We start from the raw sequence: 23,428 nt of genomic DNA, 5'->3' as shown, positions 1-23,428 counted from the left end.
AATTAAAGAATAAGTCAACTGACCAAAGATCAGGGTCACTGGGTTAATGGTCAAGGTCATTTGGGTCCAAAGGTCAAAGACAAAGTGGATCTCTGACTTTGACCCTGGCTCTTGATGGAGGAGGTATATAAGGTGAAATAAAACAAATCAAAGCTAACAAATGAGTATTGCACCGGTAATTACATTTCTGTTAGCCCAGCAAATATGGAGGTGGAAGGAAACACATCACATCATAGTACATGTAAAATGTATATTTTGCTTCCTTGCGATTCTTTTTGAAGTCCAAATGTCAAACGTCAAGCTCAGCTATATGGGCAGATTGCTTCTTGATGATTATGGGGGATATAATTGCCACAAGACGGGGCCCTTACTGACCTGTCAGTGTTCTAGTTCCTCTTAATTTTATCTGGAAAATTCTTAAGGATGTACTCTTCTGAGGTTTCACAAATTAATATTTAATATTTAACAAATTATGATAGGTATAATAGCAAACACACATCTGAAAAACATGTAAAAAAACTAGATGTCTGTTGTGTGTAGAACATTTTTAACAGGAATTTTTAAAAAATGACCAATTTGGCGGCCATTTTGAAAAAGTGTATTTATGCGAATTTCTTGCCTTTACAAAGGGCCAAAATTTTTGACACTAGATTGATCACTTAAATTGTCATTGTGTCACCATTTTTAATTGTAGCAGGTTCAATTTTGCTGTACAACTTTATAATGTTCAATATGATTAAAATAATATGCAAAAAAGTGGAAAGTTATATATTATTGATATAATTTTTTACATATTAAAGTAACTGAAGCACTTTTGATTTTTGACCTCGAAAAAGGTGAAAAATAGCACAAATAATAATGGGACAAAAAAAAGAAGCACACCGACCCCCCATTTTTGTGGCTGTTTTAGAAAGAGAAACACATTTTCTTTTGATTCATTGAATACTATAAAAAAGTTTAATACAGGATTTTTTTATATCAAACGTTTTAATCTGCAAAAAAGGGTGAAAAATTTGCATTTTTTCATTAAAAAATAAGGGGTAGGGTTAACTAAAATCGCATTTCTGAGTAAAATGAATAAGATTAAAATATTTCACTTTCATAGTATAATATTTTTATCAATTCTACAAACATTCATATACATATCTGTTAACATACGTGGCAGAAATTGTATGAATTTGTTCTGCAAATGGTCAAAATGCGAAAATTCACCTAAAATCACATATTGTGTTAAATTGGTATCTTTGGCCGATCATAGCACAAAAACGAGCACACGGACATGTATTTCTTTTTGCATTTTCTACTATGCCATTATCTCCTTTTTCCAAAAATCAATATAAGAAAAAAAGTTTAATACAGGAATTTTTTGACTTCTCAGAGGTGTACATCCTTAAGCCAAGGTGACTCCATATGTAGAAATATTTGCAAAATTACTTTGTTTTAATATCCAGGTGAGCGATACAGGCCCTCTAGGCTTCTTGTCATGAATATTTCCTCTCATGCAAGCTAACATAGCATTGCTGGTCGCTTTCAGTTGTGAGGATATTAATATCATCTACAATGCCTCGTTTTCATTTAAGTTGAACCTTTGTGATGAATTTATTTCTAACCATGTATTGTTTCAGGCATTGATGGAATGCACAGATGAGACCACGGCCTCACGTCTTTTAGAGAACATTGTGGTAAATGTCACTTCAGCAATATTGCATTTAAATGCCTTATCTAAGTGTATTGTTATTGAAGCGTATTTGGGATGCACTCTGCCACTACTTGTTACCCGAAAATAATCTGTACATTGACAAGTTGTAATTATCGCTTTGAATAAGGTTGTCGATGTATGAGCTTGGAATTACACATTCATTGAATCAATTATCACCATCAAATGTGTCTATTGATTTTCTTTCGCCAACCATAAATATTGACAGCATGCAGCTGATCGCTGTCCACTGTTTCTCACAGATTAACCAAAGCTATTTGTAGTGTACAGGTATAACGTAGCTATTTGCATTTACAGGTGAGACGTGGAACAGGTGTGCTACGAACAACCCGGCGAATCGGCAAGGAAATGTCTCGTAGAATATATTTGTTTCTTACGAGCAGAAACCCGGATGTCATTATCAAATAACACATATTATCACATAATGTACTGTGTTATCTAGTGAATATACCCATGTCATACTTTTTTGCGTATTAACCCATGTAATATGACCTATCAGCCCTGTGATTGATTGTAAGTTTCAATTGTTTCGATGGTGACATCACGCCAAGGACAAGTACATGACGTCACAAACTTACACACTGGAGTCAAAATGGCGGCTTTTTACATTTCAAGGTTGCATGAAAATTGTCGTTTTGCACAAATAAATGCCACAAATCTTGATTATGTGATAAAAAGGATCTTATACTCGTTTTCATTTCATATAATATTTATGAAACTCATCACAAATTTTTCTTTTTAGCTTGCCAGAGGCTCACTAAATTGAAGAATTCTTAAGACTCGTTTCATATTTCTCATATGAAATGGAAACTCATGTAGGATCCTTTATTTCCCTAGGTGGTTATAAATGTTTATATGTCAGTCACTGCAAATACATGTAACAAGAATTCCCTTGGTGCAAATAAAAATGTGGAACTGTTTGAACTCAACTTTTTATTTATCTATAAAAACACAGTAACAACATTATATTGAGATGTCAACTCCACAAGATTTAACACTAAATCCTAAAAATTAACTTGATTTCATACCATACTATTACTACTAAACAATATACAAGTTTTATTACCGAGGCATGTTTTGTAGCATATATATATAAACAGAAGTCAAATCTTCACTGGTACAGGTATATCTTTGCTTTATATACATAGTTATTATATAACACTATTGCCAGTTGCATTTAAACACTTTTATGTACAGGTATTCATAAATACATGTATAAGAATATATTAATCTATGACATGAAGGATGATGAATGACATTGATGGCCAGCTGTAGTTCTTCACTAAATCTGTTGTTCAAGCAATCGGACCAATAATTATAAAGTGATTTCTTCTATGAATTTTTTTATTGTTTACCAAATATTTTGGAAAGTTGTACATCTATAAATGATGTGTTTGCAAATGGTGAATATTTTTTTTCTTCTATTAAATGTAAGGCAACTTGTAAATCCAACTTTATAACATATTTAAATTCGTAATAATTCACCAGATGTATTAATATACACAGAAAACATGATTACTTGCTTTCATCTGGGCTAATAAGAGTGATTTTAAATACATGATAAAATTCATTTCATAATTGTAAAAAATATTTTAAGTTCATTACATGTTAATAATGACATGAACTCGGTACTAGTGCAACCTTATTTTTCCCCAACCTCTCGGTGTTCTCATAAAAAGTGGGTTGTCGGCAAAAGTAGCCTGCTCTTCATCCACTTTGAACCTGGTATTATTTAGAATTTGTATAGGACAAAACTACAGCATGTGAACATTCAACCGACTACTCCTTTAAAACAACAGCTTGTTTTAAAAGCTAGCTGAGAAGAGTGCCTCTTCAGATGTAAAATACACGAGTCCAATACCAAACACTCACATGGGATACTTGTATTATACCTTTATCATGACATCACAATCAGATAACGGTACCATCTAATGACGTTACAATTGAAAGCCTGGCAAAACGTCATTTGACAGACTATGACAATCTTGCCACATAGAGCTATTCGCACATGCTTGCCCGAAAAGTTTTGCACAAATCTTTGTAATTTAGGTATGATTTACCATACATTTTTCCAAATATGGGAAACACTAGTTTGTGTATCTAGTGTTACATTTGCAGTGTCTTTATCATGTTTTACAAAAGTTTTAGTTAAGACGACAGGTGGGAGAGAGAAAAAAAGTCCATCATTTTGTAGGTTTAGGAGGAGCAGAAGTTAAACTTTGTCTTTCCATTCCTACATAAGTGAAAGTAGATGAAAAATAATGGACAAACTTTAGTATTCAAAAGGAACAAAGGAGCATAATTATGTATGTAGTTGGGCTCAAGACCATATTTAAAATAAATTGCAATACCCTGTCTTTTTGAGATACAGATCAGAATAGAAAGTTTGGTGGACGTGGGTTGAACATTAAGTTATGCTCTGGACTCACTTAATTGGTATCAATTGAATTCTAAACAAAGGACAAAAACTAACCATAATGGAGCACAATTTGCAAGTTCGGAACATGACACTCTGCACCTAAGATACATGTACATACAACAATGTGGAATAAGTTTTGGTAAATTCTTTGAAATAGTATTAACACAATCTACATATTGATATAATCTTTTGGACACAGATTATCAATTAAAGACATTTACATAATTTTTATCTGATAATCATGCATGGTGATAGCTTTCTTTATCAATGCCGAATGAATGGGATATATGCCCCAGACAATGTGACTGATTGCCTGACTGCCTGACAGACAAAATGAAAACCTATAGTCCCCACCAGTTGTACCAGTTGGGGACAAATTATTCATCTAACTGCAAGTACAAGTATTCTCTAATAATTGCAGTATTAAGGTGAAAATTTAGAACTGCCAAAGCAACTGGCTACATAGTGATGTGAACAAGTTACTCCTGGAGCAGCATTACCCCCACCTTAAATTTGCTTCTTGCGATTATCTCTATATGTAATGCAGGACAATCTTTTGCATCAAGATTTCATTATGTTCATAGTCAAAACAAATGTATTTCTTCTAATACTTGTTCATACAGTAGGAAGCAGCTAAATGAAAATACAGGTTTTTAAAATATGTTTTTATATGTTTAAAAGGATTCATTCTAAATTACCTTGGCTTTATTATAAGTTAATTAACTTGTCATTTATTTCTTGGAAAATTATGATTAAATTTTCAAACGGGCCACATGATGCAATGCTTTTGATACAAAATGAAGATACTGCATTTATACAAATTTAATCTCCATGGTAACAAGCTGAATATCACACTGTTGTATCACATGGTTCAATTACTGTCCATGTCAGGCAAACATCTGACCTGACATATATTGCAAGGATTCGGTACATCTGAATATTGGTCATTTCTCTTTTCTTAAATATCGATTCCTGTACATCATTAAATAATTGAATAAAATTGCAAGGAATAAAAACTGTATGTACAAAACATACATGTAATATTTTCTGACAGTAATCAACACCTAAGGACGGTATGTTTAAAATCCAAACAAAGAATAACAATAATATTGAAAAACTAACTGAGATATTTGAATACAAATGAACTAGTTATAAACTTCAAGTCTGGCATTTCTTCATTCAGACATCTTTACCACGTCTTCTTAGGCATATAACTTCATCTGTTGTTGGACTTCATCAATGCTATTGACACCGAACTTATCACTCTGAGTCTGCATCAGTCTAAAGATGTTTTGAAGTTGCTGGTGCTGAATCTCGCGTTCATTTTGAACCTGCTCAGGTGTAAGTTCCTCTACAATCTTCTTGGTAGTAACTCGTTGTTTGGCTTTCTTCACTTCACTCTGAATATGTTCACAGTACTCCACAGGATCTATGTCATCCAGGTTAACCGCTCCTACAAGTAAAAAACTTTAGTATGAAACTATACTGTTTATTAACATTGCCAAATGTTAGTTGGTTTTTGATGTCTGAAACAAATCAAATAGTTTCAAGGTCACAGAGGTAATTTACTACAGTAAATTAAATAGTCTAACAAGTTTAAAGGATGATCCATCATTTTAAGAGTATAACATTTGACCTGTAGCTTGACACTGCCTGACCATGACATACCACTGTCGCATAAGTCTGATGTCAATACATGAAATTATAGGAATAATAGCCAAAATATCTTCAAGAAATCTATGTCTATGCTGTATTTAAAAACTTAAGGTCATATTTAAAGATTGCAGTTAACTAATTATATTGCCCAACATAATATGATAATATAATTTGAGGGTCTTATATACCACTTTATCATGTACAGTTTGTAGGTCGTCTCATAGCGGTTCACAAATAATTTGACCATAATTAAAGTCCATACCTGAAATGGTAACCAATATCTCCTTCGGAAACCAACTTGTATTACACTTATTTTAGTGCTTGTGGACAAGGTCAGAGTCATTAGCTCCCCATATCTTTCCATAAAAACACTATTTTGATGATATTTGCTAAAAAGCAGTTCACAGATTTTAATCCAGGTTGTATCTCATTCTCAGTGAAACGCAACAAATTTCTCTTTAAACTGAACATTTCCTCAAAGGACATGCATGGCTTCAACATGATATTGATAATCACACACTTTTAATTTACTGTACATCATTTCAATATAGATATTAATATATATGAAGTAGGAGAGGAAGAGTGATAAAGATATAGCGGTCCTCCTTAAAAGCGTCTTCAACCGACAACAAGTGTCGCCAGACAAAATCTTAAAAAATACTGAATAAAGTAAGCGACATCAGAAGATATGTTGTTAATATGACTATAATACACCTCTGTACCAAATTTCAATTGTATATTCGATAAAATGTCAGAGTTATGATGAATTGAATTTTTACGATCGTGGCGTGGCACATGTGTGTGTATTCGCATACATACATGTATAGTGAAGAAAGCGTCGCCAGATAATATCGTTACAATTACACGCTAAAGTAAGCGACATCAGAAGATATGTTATTAGTTAGACTTTTATTGATATATATTCCAAAATTCAGCTCGATATTTGGCATACGTGTGTGAATAGAACTCAACGTATGAAGAAGTGTCTTCAGACCATATCTCTAAAATTCATCGATTAAGTAAGCGACATCAGAAGATATGTTATTAATGTGAATATGATACACCTCTATTTCAAATTTCACTTAGATATATGAAAAAATGACCGAGTTATCATGAATTTATTTTTTTACTATTGGCGGCTTGGCACACGTGTGTTTATAAAACTGTACAGATTGGTGAAGATAGTTTATTGAATTGTGATTCAATAAAAGAATTCAATACCATTGCACAAAAGATTGATGAGTCGTATGGAACACGTTTAGAAAGATATTGGTCAGAAAAGATTTTACCAACGATTAAGCGCAGGGTTCCAAAAGGTTGGAAAAACAACAATTGCGAATCGATGAATCACATCATCAAACTTCTAAGGGACTGGAAAATATCAAAAGTTCCCGAACTTTTTCAGCGTTTGGATACCATTCAACAATCACAGTACTCTGACGTATGTAGATCATTGCATGGTACCAAGGACTATGAATTGGCCGCGCACGCCCAGCATTTCAAGTTGACCAGTCATGTGGCGAGAATGGTCAACGTTTAATAAAGCACGCAAAGTTGACAAGTTCCTAAAACATGTGTGGAAGAAAACAGACTTTTTAACATCTACGAATGGTATGTTAACAATACTTAAAACCACAGCAATCGCCAAAAAAAACAGGGACGCGAAAACATGTTGGCGCGAATCGCATCGAAATGCACGGTCCTGTTAAACAACAAAAGTTGTAACTTAGTTACCTGCGGACAATTACGCTAAATGAAGAACTTTTTTACGCTTTCACAACACTTGTGTGCCCGCAGGACGGGATTCATGATGTGAAATTAACTGACATTTGACTTTTTTTGAACAGAGAAACAGTTATTCCTACCTATACAGACAAAATGTATTTGATTATATGAAATACCGATATTTACACTTGTGTGCCAGTTATTTCATTAGAAGTTTAAAACGATTTTTCAGCTGTACCTTTACAGCAATAACCATTAAAATTTGGTGTAGTATTCATTTAAAACATCAACATTAAATCGATCAGTCACACAAACATATAACGGACCCCGAGTAGAACCACGTCCAAGTCTGTAGGGTCTGGTAACATGCAAGAGTGTGGCTGAGAGTTCTACAATATAATCCGGTCTAACTGTGTTCACCTATGTGAAGCCCTACCCTAAGTACACATATGTGACACGGCGTATAGCCTCGTAAAATTGTAAAATTAAATACACGATAACTCAATCATTTTTCAACAAATCTACCTGAAGTTTGGTATAAAGGTGTATCATAGTTAATGAATAACATATCTTCTGATGACGCTTCTTAATCGATTAATTTTAGAAATACAGTTTGAAGACGCTTCACAATCTGTAGAGTTCTATTCACACATGTGTGCCACGCCATCGATCGTAATAATACTCAGTCATTTATTCAAATATCTACCTGAAGTTTGGTATAGAGGCGTATCATAGTTATATGAATAACATATCTTCTGATGTCGCTTACTTAATCGATGAATTTTAGAGATATGGTCTGAAGACGCTTTACGATCTGTAGTGTTCTATTCACAGTCACACATGTATGCCACGCTGCCGATCGTAAAAATAATTAAATTCCTCATAACTCAATTTTTTTTAAAATATCGAGCTGAAATTTGGAATATGTATCAAAAAAAGTCTAACTAATAACATATGGATCTTCTGCTTCGCTTACTTTATTAGCGAGTAATTTTAACGATATTATCTGGCAACGCTTGCTTCACTTTAAATGCGAATACACACATGTGCCACGCCGCGATCGTAAAAATTCAATTCATCATAACTCAGTCATTTTATCAAATTTTAAATCGAAATTTGTTACAGAGGTGCAATATAGTCATATTAACAACATATCTTCTGATGTCGCTTACTTTATTCTGTATTTTTAAAGATTTTGTCTGGCGACGCTTGTTGTCGGTTGAAGACGCTATTAAGGAGGACTATCTTGGCAAAAATATGACAAACCTCTTCTGTCTCGGTACCATTCAAGTCTATTCATATAATGGTTATTAACCAATCACCATAGAAACGGCAGTGAAACTAAGGTAACCATTTCTGCATCAGATTAACTAGGAAGTAGTCGAACTGCACCACATAGTAAGTCGCGTAGAGATTGAACAAAAAGATTACTTTGAGGCAAATATATGTGGGACATCCTTCCTTAATTAGCTAAAATCACTGTTTTTTCTTTCAAACTGAACTCTAGAACAGCACCTGTTGTCGACACTGGATTATCGCTGATGCCATCGGTCCGAGCTGCTGCTGGTGCTGGAGAGGCGACGTCGTCCTCTCCTTGCATCTTTGTGTCGTCGTCCGTTATTGGATTGGGTTGACCTTTCCTCCATATCCGCATGATGTTTCGAAACGTGTAAACAGTTGAAGCTAAAAGTACGACTACTGTTAACACAACAGTTATTGCGTTTAACAGAGAAACGTTAATTCCAAAGATATCCATCTCCAAAATTTACCGTCTGCAGATCTGCGATTCACAAAATCACGCAAATTCTCGAACGCCACGAGAAGACTAACAAGCGCCCCAGCGAGTCAGTTCAAGATGTCTGCGCCCATGGCAGGTAATATTTCTGAAGAAATTTCATGCTTTTATTTTTACAAGTCACGAAGAACAACATAATCGACCGACAAGCTCGCGAGGATTTCAGACGATTTGCCCCAAAACCGTCAGGCCCCAATTTTGGTTCACATCGCCAATGTTTACAGTTCATTTCACTCCAAGTTCGCATATCGCCCCAAAATGTCTTTTTCGTCCTAGGCTTTATTGACCCTACAGTTCTTTCGCCCCTCACTGTGCACTAAGTTCACATCAAAACGATTAAAACAAAGGAACAAGTCAGGTCTGTTAATGACACAGTGTTCTTGTTCATTGTATCAGAATCCTGGTGTGTATATAATAAATAAAATATACAACATTTGATATAGAGCCCTATGCAGCTAAAGCCACTCTGAAGCGCTTTACAGTACATACATATACAATTTAATACAATGAATACAATTAGCATATACATTATTCAATACAATTTTGAGGAATTCGCAGGAGCTGCCTTATCAGGCGCTAACTACTAGTCCTATATACACCACCTGGCTAATATCTCCCTATGTGTGTATGCCTGCGTGTATGCTGGAGATGTAATGTGTTCTGTTTGTAGTGAGACCATACTTCCAACGGTATCATATATAGTGCCACCTCACTTGAATGCCACAGCACAGATACCGCAACATCCACCCCAGATCATTTCATACTCCACCTGGGTTGTTGGAGTTGTGTGGGCAGCAGAAAAACACTTGCTTGGAAGGCCGGAGTGTTAACCACTCGACCAATCCGCCCACATAATCTTAATTTGTTTATTCCATTAGTGTCAGTCCACACCTTATTCAACGTATCAGTATAGGTAACCAATGTATGACACAAAAACTCATAAGAGACACCTTTGTTTATATGTAATAAACATATTATGGAAACATAACCTTCATGGACCATAAACGAACATACTTTTGTATGATTGTGCTGATAAATAGATAATGTATAAAAGTGAAAAGATAAAACACAAAACAAATTCTATTCAAATCAACTTATTGTACATAACGGTAACATCTACCCAAAATATTACAAGGTAAACTGACCTGCAGAAAAATGAACAACAGATTCAGAGCGGAAATGCAGAAAACGCATAATATATAACAAACCACTCACAATTTTTTTTATTTGGGGCGATAAAGCTTTTGGGGCTAACTGAATTTTTGGGGCAATACATTTGGGGCTTAAAGATTTTTGGGGCAATATGATTTAAAATTGGGGTGTAACAGTTTTTGGGCAATTCGTTGGAAACCCGTATCAGGGTCTATCTGTATTTTACAGGACACACTCTTAAATAAATTACCATATTCATGTTTAAGCATGTATTAGGGAGACTCTATGGTCATCACTAACGGAACTAAAAAAAAATGATGTTCCGTATCGCTACAGTTCACCGAAGATAAAACTAATTGAGTCATAAATGTATGTTAATCATCTGCATATTCTGCTTTACATGTAGGTTATGATTGTCCATAGTTATACTTCATTTGTTGTAGAAACCATGCAAGAGATACCTGTGGATTATCTAAATTTTCAGTGACCATTTTAATCAATCAAAAAGCTGAAAAAACATAGTTAAAGATAACCAGATATGAAAAACATACATCTTTTTATAATTTAATTAAATTGTTCTAGCATCCTTCATACTCCAGGGATTTCGCTCACTTACGCTATCTGCAACCCTAGAACAATTTGTCATTGCAAAATTGAAGCAGTTATCTTTTCCATTGGTCTCCGGTGAAAAATAATTTACCAATCTGGCAATCGCTTTACTGACTGCTGTCCTTGCAAGAAAGTCTGTTAACTTAACTGTTGCCCTGCCGTGGAATTCTTTTGATGTACACAGAATGCACCTGCTGTTACCCACTGCATGTGTCGTAAGAGGCGACTAATGCGGGAACCCCATGCAGAATTGGGTATTTGCTTTTGTGCCCTCTACTTAAGGACACAAACGTGACCAACATAAATCTGCTGCACCCATTACAATATGTTGGATCTTTATATTTCTTTCTTCTTCTAACTTCCTTTTATTTCCTAGTGCCTTTGTTGGCAATACAGTTGGGAGCAAACTTAACTTGGTATCTAGTGCACTTCGTAGTGCACACATAGTGAACAAGGAAGTGCATTTGACAAAACATTGAAGTGCACTCTAGTTCACTTCAGTGTTAACTCCAGTGCACAACAATGTGAACTCAAGTGCACTAAAGTGTTTACCAAAGTTTAAAAGACTGAAGAACATATTCCAATAATTGTTTATGATGAAATGGGTTCCTTTATGATATGAAAATTGAAAGAGAAAGGAAAGGAAAAAAAATCAACTGAACAAAGAATTGTACACTTTCTCTGGTGATTATAGAAAATCTATAAATAGCTGTACTATTTCAAAGGAAAAAGTTTAAAAGTATACTTTATCATAATTTAAATTCACACCACATTACATATCAATGTTGTTGTGTCAGGAAGGGGGGTCAGTATCTGTTATGTGGTATGGGTAAATGTTTTCCCATAATTTATACTTTTTATGAAGAAATTCTCTATAACACGACATCAATAGAGTAATTTGCTTCTTTGTTTTATACAAATTAGACAAGAAAAGATAGAATTCCAGAAAAAAATGCCTTAAAGGAAAATTAAGAAAAAACTGAGTTTGTCTGATTTTGATTTCTTTGCTATATATGTATACACGTCAGGTACATGCTGATGGTTGAATTAGAAAATACATCCCCCCAACCACCAACCCCTCCCCTGGTCTAATGTGTTCCCCACACCAATGTAGCAGGTATACAGCTGGCCGTGTAGTACATTAATGAATTACCACTTGTTAAAATGAGGACAAAATTCATGGTTGCAGGGTACTGCAAGCACCTGTAGGTAAAGTTATATACATGTACATAAATGAAATAATAATATAATAATAATAATATACAGCATTTATATAGCGCCCTATATAATTTGTAAAATTAATTTAAGGCGCTTTACAACATATGGATAATAGTAATGGTTATAATTGTGAAAACTAACAACAAAGGCTTGCAATCACTTTCATACATTTAACAAGCAATGTGCACATAATTGAACAAATAAAAGGGTGGTATTTACATGACGTCTTTGCAAAGATTCTAAAATGCAGACGTGAAGAGGTGAGCTTTTATCTCCCTCTTGAACTTGGCCAGGGTATTCGACTTCTTAATAGCAGATGGTAAGCTATTCCACAACGTAGCCGAAACCCTCCCAAAGCATCTGTTTCCGTAGGTCACAGTACGAGATTTTGGGACACACAATAAAGATTCTGACTCCGACCGCAGTGATCTTGATAGCCGATACAGGGTAACAAGTTCCTGTAGGTACTGAGGAGCTGTTCCATTCAGTGCCTTGTATGTGTATACCAGAATTTTGTACTGCGACCTGTATCGTACAGGTAACCAGTGCAACGAATAAAGCGCAGGTGTGATGTGCTCTCTCTTTCGAGTACGAGTAACTAGCCGTGCTGCAGTGTTCTGAACCCTCTGCAGACGACTAGTTAGTTTGTCAGATATACCACAGAGCAGGGCGTTACCATAATCCAACCGAGAGGTAACAAGTGAATGCACCAAAATCTTGCATGCATCTGCAGTTAGAAACTGCCGAATACAGCCGATGTTCCTGATCTGGTAGTAACAGGATTTGGCAATCGCGTTCACTTGTTTCTCCATGTTCAGAGAACTGTCAAAGTATACCCCTAGGTTTTTAACAGCTGGAACAGTCTCAATAGTTCTGGCACCAACCTTGAGCTGGAGAGCCATTGTTTGCTGACACTTTGGGGAAAAGACGATTAGTTCCGTCTTTTCCTGATTAAGTTTAAGCATGTTGGCGTTCATCCAGATACTGATATCTGTCAGACAAGCTTCCAGACTTTCTGAGACTGTATTCCAACTGTCCTGTGGTTTTATGACCATGTAAATTTGTGTGTCATCAGCATAGCAATGATAGCAAAGGCTATGGCGACGACAAATCTCTCCAATCGGTTTGGAGTACATACAATATTTTCGTGGTCCTAACATGTACACCGACCATTGAGGAACCCCAAAATCTAGTACTTTGTCATGTGATGTGGCAGATCCGATGGCAACACACTGTCGTCGTTCACTCAGGTATGACTGTATCCAGCATAGTGCGGTATCAGTCACTCCATAAGTTGATCAATTTACTGATACAAAATCAAATCAATTAAATTTCACAGGGAACCTCAAGTTTTAATCATACAGTTACATCTTTCCTTCAGTGGATTCAAAGAATGTAACCACCCCCCCCGACACATATTTTTCTTTACAATATGATATCTACCTGAGGATACATGTATGTATATGGGCAATGACCATCCACTGACCATTACACAAGTTTTTATGGTATGTTAAAATGACAAATGAGCTTCAAAAATATTGGTTCTGTGTAGCATATATTACCACATCACTCAGAGATTAGTTCATTGCAACCATTATACAAAGGTCATGGCTTGTCGGGCTTTCAGTAACCCCTGACAGAAAACAATATCAGAAATCAGGTAACTTTTTCCCTGCTGTTTGGAGGGTCACAACACTTGTTATGTATACATGTGACTGTCCTGTCGAATCCAAGGGTCATTACTGATTTTGGTAGGTCATAAACATACTCTCAATGATCAACTAAAAGCATTGGTTAAAGAAATATATCAATAAATACAGTGAAATTGTTAGCTCACCTAGCCCATATACGTTTGTGGGTCAAATTTGTAAGTGTTTGGAAGACTTAATTACTACAAGGCTTAGGGTGATGTATGAAGCATGCTGGGAGGACTGTCAAGTTTGTTCAAATAAATGACCTTGACTTATTTACAAGTTCACAAGGGTCAATTTGTTGAAATCGCTGAACAAAATTCTAAATAAAAAGGGTCTTAGGGCGATGATATTTAGCTAGTAGCATTACAGGGTGTAGGCCAATAAGGAATAACCTTGATCCACTTTCAGGTCACAGGTTCAAATTTGTTAAACCTTTTAACAACTTCATTTGATTAACCTATAAAACTTTGGGTATGATATTTGGCAAGAAAGATGAAGTGATGAATGCTTTTCAACGGCAAACAGGTCAAAGTTGTCAAAACCTTAAAACAACTTCTGAGAAACCAAAAGGTTGAAGGTGTTATTTATGCAGTAATCATAAATATGCTGCAAACAAAGGGCTAAACATGTCACCTATGAAATTTAGTTGAAATCTTCCTACAAAGATGTATAGGTGTAGAGAAATGATGATTATCCTTTCAAGTTAGGTTGACTATTTAGTTTCTTCAAATACATTTGGCTTAGACCCACTTTGAATGTCAGAGATGTGATTGCCATTGAATTACAGGTGAGCAATACATGACCATTGGACCTCTTGTTTTTCCTGTCTCAAGGTCTCTAGTCTCTACCAATTACAAGATACACTGAAGCTGGTTGAGTATGTTTGTTGACTTTGAGCACTAGAATGGTTTTATGATTATAGTGCCCTGACTTGCTATAGAAATTTCAAGACTGTATTTTTCATTTTGGGAATAATCTCACAATTTTTCATCTAAAAGCAGTGTAATTTTCATTATGTAGAGTCAAATATTCCCAATATTCATTGATAAATATGAAAGTTCCTATGCACTTGTCTTCTATACTTTATGTTGAGAGATAGAACCAGTCACCTTTTGTAAGTGCAGTCAGGCTTATTACCAGTTAGATTTTTTTGTAAGGACAGTCAGGCTTATTACCAGTTAGAGTTTTCAGATGTTCTGTAATCCCTTATCCATCATATAACTTTAAACTTAAAGGCTTGCTACTAGAATATGACAAAAATTTGTACCTGGGGTTATGTCTCTGTACTTAAAAACATTATAAACCAGTACAGATCGGTATACCAACATGTGATTAAGCTGCTACAGAGGTAGCTTATTAGACAGTTAAACATTATAAACCAGTACAGATCGGTATACCAACATTTGATTAAGCTGCTACAGAGGTAGCTTATTGGAAAGTAAAACATTATAAACCAGTACAGATCGGTACACCAACATGTGATTAAGCTGCTACAGAGGTAGCTTATTAGACAGTTAAACATTATAAACCAGTACAGATCGGTATACAAACATGTTATTAAGCTGCTACAGAGGTAGCTTATTGGACAGTTAAACATCATAAACCAGTACAGATCGGTATACAAACATGTGATTAAGCTGCTACAGAGGAAGCTTATTGTACAGTAAAACATTATAAACCAATACAGATCGGTATACAAACATGTGATTAAGCTGCTACAGAGGTAGCTTATTGGACAGTTAAACATTATAAACCAGTACAGATCGGTATACCAACATGTGATTAAGCTGCTACAGAGGAAGCTTTTTGAAGAAAAAGCTCATACTGTAGAACAAGCATGTATGCATGAATCAAAGTAAAGTAGAAATACATTGTATATTTAATTGTAGGAACGGACCATTTGTCCCATATTGAACATGTCATTCTCGTCCTGTCTGGAAAAGGAGGTGTTGGAAAGAGCACAGTGGCTACCCAGATAGCTCTTGGTCTGAGACATGCCGGGAAGAAGGTATGTGTGTTTGTTCCCAATCAGTTCCTTATGTAAGTATGCGGCTCAATTCCACAGTAAAATCCTGATATAATACCCTCATATCATTTGTCACCTTGCTGAATGCAAACAAATACTCAAGTGTCGGAATTCTGGAACAAGGATTGACTGTACATGTTATGATAATTTCCTCTAATATTTCAGGGTGTTTTAAATTAATTTGTCTAAATAGTTTGTTAATGTCCCTATGAAACATGCTATACTGTCCAATTTATTTGACTGTCTCTATTATTGGTAAATCATTTCGTAATATTTGTATAACCCTCCAAAAGTAGGGCACATTACATTGTCATGTTGTCCATCTCTTAGTCTGTTGTACCTTATTTTATCACAACAGCTAGGAACACAGTTTTCAACAGAATTTGGTGTATTTTATGAGATTTGTATGTTTTGTAAGGTTTTGTAAATTTACATATAAAATGGGAAGGATATGTTAAATTGTACAATAATTTTGGTAATTTCTTATTCCTATAAAAAAAAAATTGGTTAAGGAAGGTAATTCCTTAACAATTTTTTAACCCTTAGAGAAAAACAGAAGAAACATTATTCCTGGGTATTGGAGTAAAAGATGTTTTCCCATTTCAACATTCCAAAATTTGATCATTTTCCGGAGTAGAAAAGTACAAATGTATTTTTTTTCTTGCAATATTTTAATGTTTTGAAACATTTTGTTGCAAGAATTCATCAGAAAGTATCTTACTACGACACTTTATTTAAACAAAAACTAGAAATTCCTTGGAATTTCTTTTGAATGTGCTATTGTTGAAACTCTGTACGTCAAATATCAGAATTGTTTACAACCACATATTCCCTTTCACCAATACATTGTGTGCGTCTAAAGCTCCGCTTTGTAGTGTTCTTGTTAATCGATGGTGTGATTACCTCATACTCTGTATTGTTGTCAATTATGTGACAGGTTGGGTTATTGGATCTGGACCTATGTGGACCGAGTATTCCACGCATGTTTAACCTGCAAAACCAAGACATTCATCAGTGTCCAGAAGGGTTTGTAACATTTAGATATAACACAAAAATGGCTTCAGAAATACTTCATCCATATTCAAGACTGATGATGATAGGTATAAAACTTAAACAATAACAGTTTATATAAATGTATCTCAGACAATTTTCACATTTAAGAACTGTATTTGTATTTTTAGTACAAGTATGGTCTTTTTCTCATTTTTTTTATACAAAAGTTTGCCCTGAGAAAACTTCTTTCATATTTCATCTACATTCACAAACCTTGCTATACTTTTGTTTCTTAAAAAGCAGAGAATAACATATAAGAATCAGGTTTGTCGCCTCAATCAGGTTTGTCACCTCGCTATGTATAAAGTTATGTCCCTTTGTTCATTTTTGTTACGAAGATCTTATATTTATGTATCTTGGGACATCATATCAGCATCATAAAATATTGTAAGATTTTTCAACTATTTTCCCTATTTTGCATATTTCTATATCCTCTGTGTGGCTTCTTTATTATGCTTTATTATTGTTCCACCCTGCATTACTTTTATAGTATTTCCATTTGTTTAGTTGGCTGCCCGTGTTTGTAGACAAGGACCAGCATTTGTCCGTCATGTCCATCGCATTTCTCCTAGAGGATGCTAATGATGCCATTGTGTGGAGGGGACCCAAGAAAACAGGTGACAACATTTATATAATTGTATTTGGAATTCTCTAAAGAGATTGGATTGTTTATTAGTGTTCTTTTGATATGAAATCTCACATTCTAGTTGAATAATTTAATATTACCACAGGCCTTTGTATGAGTTTTATATGATCTTTTTCTATGATTTTAATAAACTTCATATGAAATGTATAGAAATGTAAACATACAGGTTTAATTTAGGAGAAAGCATATTTCCTATCCAAAATTTTGAAAATGTGGGCTAGGTATTCATGATAGAAAGAATTTGTACGTATCTATCACCGAGTATCTCAACTGATTTGGGTAATTAATCAGTAAAAAAATAGTTGATCTGCAGTCCTTATGATACCTAGAATGTTTCATTTCTCCCTTATTTACTCCTTCCTTCCGGTGTTGTCCCATCAGGCCGCTTCAGTTAGCCCCTCCCTGAAATAGTGTTATCCTGTGGTATGTCAGTCTGCCATGTCAATATGTTGGCATTATAAAGTGGCCCTATCATCAGGGGTCCTTGTCATTTTACTAAGATGTTGCAGAGACATAAAACTCAAAAAAGTTCACTAACAAAGTAATGGGTGTTGTAACATACATATGAGAGTCAACAGGAGGAAATACATAGGCTACATACACTGAAACTTAAGTTCACACAATCACTTGAGACTTTTGATAATTTTGCAGGTACTAGCGGGGGACTTATCATGTTTGAGAATATTTTTCTAGTGATTATTTAGTGTTGGAGCATTAGCTTAAGTAAAAAATAGACTTTTCCCAAGTTGTAATTTTTCTTTTAAATATTGATACATTATATCATGGAGTAGGACACCCAACCCCTTCATGAATAATTTGAGTATATCATTTGGTGGATAACTGAACTGTTTGAACCTGTCATGCCAAAAATCATACTGACATCCCCCCCCCCCCCCCCCCCCCCCCCCCCTTCTTCAGAGCTTTACCACTGGAATGTTTGTTTGAAGTGTGTGTAGTCTAAAATTAGTACTGACATTTCAACTGTGTATTCAATCATTTCTGTGAAAGTCTGTTTTCTTTAGCCATGATCAAGCAGTTCCTCAGCGACGTGGTGTGGCGTGACCTTGAATATCTGGTGATAGACACGCCCCCGGGAACCTCAGACGAACACATCAGTGTAGTGGAGAGTCTTAAGTCCTACAACCCTGATGGAGCAGTTCTGGTCACTACGCCACAGGTACATCACAGTGACAGCTCACATGAAGGGCAAATATGTTAGCAGGATATGTAGTGGATTCTGTCCTCCATTCATCCTTTTTTGTCCAGGCAACTTGTTCCTGAGTCTTCATCTGATCTTTAAAAAATTCAAATATTGCTTTTTCACCATCAAGCTTAGTTACATGTCTCAGTTTTTCAGAATCTTCTTATGAACTTTTTAATGTTTTGATTGCCCAAGAAAGTGAATACATTAAGGTACTGTGTTAACAGGCGGTTGCTGTTGGAGATGTGAGGAGAGAACTGACTTTCTGTAAGAAGACACACATTCCAGTCATTGGTATCATAGAGAACATGAGTGGTTTTGTCTGCCCTCATTGTACAGTAAGTGTGATGACTTTAATTGGTATCATAGAAAATATGAGTGGTTTTGTATGCCCTCATTGTAAAGTAAGTGTGACTATAATTAGTATCATAGAGAATATGAGTGGTTTTGTCTGACCTCATTGTAAAGTAAGTGTGACGACTTTTATTGGTATCATAGAAAATATGAGTGGTTTTGTATGCCCTCCTTGTAAAGTTAGTGTGACTATAATTAGTATCATAGAGAATATGAGTGGTTTTGTCTGACCTCATTGTAAAGTAAGTGTGACTATAATAAGTATCATAGAGAATATGAGTGGTTTTGTATGCCCTCATTGTAAAGTAAATGTGACTTTAATTGGTATCATAGAAAATATGAGTGGTTTTGTCTGCCCTCATTGTACAGTAAGTGTGACTTTGTTTGGTATCATAGAGAATATAAGTGGATTTGTCTATCCTCATTGTACAATAAGTGAGACTTTAATTGGTATCATAGAGAACATGAGTGTTTTTGTCTGCCCTCATTGTACAGTAAGTGTGACTTTAATTGGTATCATAAAAAATATTAGAGGTTTTGTCTGCCCTCATTGTACAGTAAGTGTGACTTTGTTTGGTATCATAGAAAACATTAGTGGTTTTGTCTGCCCACATTGTACAGTAAGTGTGACAACTTTAATTGATATCATAGAAGTTATGAGTGGTTTTGTCTGCCCTCATTGTACAGTAAGTGTGACAACTATAATTAGTATTGTAGAGAATATGAGTGGTTTTGTCTGACCTCATTGTAAAGTAAGTGTGACTATGATAAGTATCATAGAGAATATGAGTGGTTTTGTCTGACCTCATTGTAAAGTAAGTGTGACTTTAATTGGTATCATAGAAAATATGAGTGGTTTTGTCTGCCCTCATTGTACAGTAAGTGTGACTTTGTTTGGTATCATAGAGAATATAAGTGGATTTGTCTATCCTCATTGTACAATAAGTGTGACTTTAATTGGTATCATAGAGAAAATGAGTGTTTTTGTCTGCCCTCATTGTACAGTAAGGGTGATTTTGTTTGGTATCATAGAAAACATTAGTGGTTTTGCCTGACCTCATTGTAAAGTAAGTGGTACAGTGACTTTAATTGGTATCATAGAAAATATGAGAGGTTTTGTCTGCCCTCATTGTACAGTAAGGGTGATTTTGTTTGGTATCATAGAAAACATTAGTGGTTTTGCCTGACCTCATTGTAAAGTAAGTGGTACAGTGACTTTAATTGGTATCATAGAAAATATGAGAGGTTTTGTCTGCCCTCATTGTACAGTAAGTGTGACAACTATAATAAGTATCATAGAGAATATGAGTGGTTTTGTCTGACCTCATTGTAAAGTGAGTGTGACTTTAATTGGTATCATAGAAAGTATGAGTGGTTTTGTCTGCCCTCATTGTATAGTAAGTGTGACTTTGTTTGGTATCATAGAAAACATTAGTGGTTTTGTCTGCCCTCATTGTACAGTAAGTGTGACTTTGTTTGGTATCATAGAAAACATTAGTGGTTTTGTCTGACCTCATTGTAAAGTAAGTGGTACAGTAAATGTGACTTTGTTTGGTATCATAGAAAACATTAGTGGTTTTGTCTGCCCTCATTGTACAGTAAGTGTGACAACTTTAATTGATATCATAGAACCCCCGAGTGGTTTTGTCTGTCCTCATTGTACAGTAAGTGTGACTTTGTTTGGTATCATAGAGAACATTAGTGGTTTTGTCTGCCCACATTGTACAGTAAGTGTGACAACTTTAATTGATATCATAGAAAATATGAGTGGTTTTGTCTTCCCTCATTGTACAGTAAGTGTGACTTTGTTTGGTATCATAGAAAACATTAGTGGTTTTGTCTGCCCTCATTGTACAGTAAGTGTGACTTTGTTTGGTATCATAGAGAATATGAGTGTTTTTGTCTTCCCTCATTATACAGTAAGTGTGATGACCTTTGATTGGTATCATAGAGAATATGAGTGTTTTTGTCTGCCCTCATTATACAGTAAGTGGGATGACTTTTAATTGGTATCATAGAAAACATTAGAGGTTTTGTCTGCCCTCATTATACAGTAAGTGTAACTTTAATTGGTATCATAGAAAACATGAGTGTTTTTGTCTGCCCTCATTGTACAGTAAGTGACTTTTAATTGGTATCATAGACAATATGAGTGGTTTTGTCTGCCCTTATTTTATTGTGTGAATGAGTATCAATTTCAAAATGTCAATTGTTTAAATTTGGTATGGACATTTTAGAGTAAACTTTGACATAAAAATTTAGAGAATGAAGATTTTAAGGAAACATCTGATACTCAACCCGTATGCCAATTTTGTTTTAGGAATGTACCAACATTTTTTCAAAGGGTGGAGGAGAGGCATTGGCAAAACAGTTCCATGTGCCTTTCCTTGGTAAGTATATTAGAGCTTCATATAAGGTCTCAATCAAATCCTTTGCAAAAACAAACAAATATCTATACAGTGTATTAAGGTCATAGGAGTGTATTGCTAAACAGAAATAGGAAGTACATCCCTAGTTGAAAATCCAATGTAGGGAGACAGTATCACAATTTCCGCATATTCTAATGTTTAATATTAAACTGATGAATATTGTATGTTTATTATTGACAGAACAGTGTGTTCTTTCAATATTAAAATATTTCAAAGCAATTCAGGCATTAATTCAGTTGTTTTTTAATCATTGAGTCACATGTGTTCATTTTTCTGTACTTCAGGAAACCGGCTACCTATNTTTCAGTTGTTTTTCAATCATTGAGTCACATGTGTCCATTTTTCTGTACTTCAGGAAACCGGCTACCTATTTCACTTCTGTGAAGTTTTTCAAGAACGATAACTCTTACATGCAATTACTATGTGTATATGGTTTTATTATATATTGTCAATTTTTGATAGTTTATAGATAATTAATTTTGCACAATTTCAGCATTTATGAAATTGATATACATTAATGCAATACTAATCTATGTCAGTATCATTTTTATTGACAATATTTTGCAAAAAATTGTGTTTCATTTTTTTCCCAAAGTTCACTCCTTTTTACTTAAATTTCAATTTAAATCCTTAAAATTCTGACAACCTATTTTTTTTTTTGTGGCAGAAAATTTTCTTTGCTTCAAAGCAATATAACTACAAAATTTGAAGAAATTCTACTGAGAAATGGCGACACAATCCTATTACCTTAAGTACAAAGATCACCTAAGGTATTATGCTAATATTCATCCATACATTTGTATGTCAGCTTTTGCTTGCCAAAATTATATATCATCTCCAGGTCTGAAAAAAAATGCAAGTTACTCACACTACATTTAAAGAACTTTTTCACCAAAAGTGTAAAACTTCAGACTTACTTGTCCAAGTTATAACTTCAGAACTACTAAAGAAGTTGTTTTGAAATTTGAACACATGTAAAATAACTCCACTGAACTCACTCCATCATACTCTTGAACAGGCTGTATTCCTCTTGACCCCAAGCTGACTCACTGTCTGGAGCAGGGAAAGAACTTCCTGGAGGTGTATAATGACACCCCTACTCACAAAGCATTGGATGCCGTCATAGAGAGACTTATACGCATTGACCGAGACCTGCCCTGATCTCAGAGAATGTCTAACGCCTTGACCTTGGGACCACAACAACTCTTTCGGGCCAGATATGGTCTCAATGATAGGATATATAGCCATGCATGAGAAAATTAATGCCATTGTTGATTTTGAACACATAGAAGGAAGTGTTTATGGTAATATTGATATTGGAATTTTAGCACTTGATATGAACTGTACAGTGTTGAAGTTGATATGCAAATACATAGAATATTAAATTAATGATATGTTAATGTTTTAGTCTATATGTTTTTGCTCTGTATGTATTGTGATGTTTAATTTTGTTCCCAAAAGTCGTGCTCCACTGTGTAATGAATTATGGATATATTATTCACTTCTAATAGTCTCTGCTTAGGTCTGACACCTGAGACAAAGTCTCTGCGTAGGTCTGACACATGTGACAAAGTCTCTGCTTAGGTCCGACACCTGAGACAAAGTCTCTGCTTAGGTCCGACGCCTGAGACAAAGTCTCTGATTAGGTCCGACGCCTCAGACAAAGTCTCTGCTTTGTTCCGACGCCTGAGACAAAGTCTCTGCGTAGGTCCGACACCTGTGACAAAGTCTCTG

At 35.0% G+C, this 23,428-nt stretch overlaps 3 protein-coding genes across 6 annotated transcripts in view; 2 read left to right on the top strand and 1 right to left on the bottom strand.

The window, feature by feature from the left end:
* LOC110453679 (crossover junction endonuclease EME1-like) overlaps positions 1-2,322 on the top strand; it is a 22,338-nt gene extending 20,016 nt beyond the window's left edge. For all 4 annotated transcript variants that reach the window (XM_021502740.1, XM_021502742.1, XM_021502739.1 and 1 more), the window contains exons 10-11: positions 1,626-1,682; positions 2,015-2,322. In XM_021502740.1, the coding sequence (XP_021358415.1) occupies positions 1,626-1,682; positions 2,015-2,125 (168 nt within the window). In that variant the 3' untranslated portion in view covers positions 2,126-2,322. The remainder of the gene's footprint in view (positions 1-1,625; positions 1,683-2,014) is intronic.
* A 313-nt stretch (positions 2,323-2,635) lies between these two features.
* Positions 2,636-9,349, bottom strand: LOC110453664. The gene is made up of 2 exons (XM_021502712.1): positions 9,033-9,349; positions 2,636-5,589 (listed from the first exon to the last, which is right to left on the bottom strand). The coding sequence occupies exons 1-2, from the start codon at positions 9,271-9,273 to the stop codon at positions 5,339-5,341; spliced, it is 492 nt and encodes a 163-aa protein (XP_021358387.1). The 5' UTR covers positions 9,274-9,349; the 3' UTR covers positions 2,636-5,338.
* On the top strand, positions 9,325-23,428 carry LOC110453663 (cytosolic Fe-S cluster assembly factor NUBP2 homolog). Its single transcript, XM_021502711.1, has 8 exons — positions 9,325-9,391; positions 15,875-15,993; positions 16,949-17,037; positions 17,572-17,681; positions 18,733-18,887; positions 19,139-19,249; positions 21,586-21,655; positions 22,713-23,428. The coding sequence occupies exons 1-8, from the start codon at positions 9,373-9,375 to the stop codon at positions 22,853-22,855; spliced, it is 816 nt and encodes a 271-aa protein (XP_021358386.1). The 5' UTR covers positions 9,325-9,372; the 3' UTR covers positions 22,856-23,428.

This window comes from Mizuhopecten yessoensis, unplaced genomic scaffold (assembly GCF_002113885.1).
Source record: "Mizuhopecten yessoensis strain PY_sf001 unplaced genomic scaffold, ASM211388v2 scaffold7479, whole genome shotgun sequence".
Classification (NCBI taxonomy): Eukaryota; Metazoa; Mollusca; class Bivalvia; order Pectinida; family Pectinidae; genus Mizuhopecten; species Mizuhopecten yessoensis.
The sequence above is the reverse complement of the archived record's forward strand: the minus strand, read 5'-3'. Positions and strand labels throughout refer to the sequence as shown.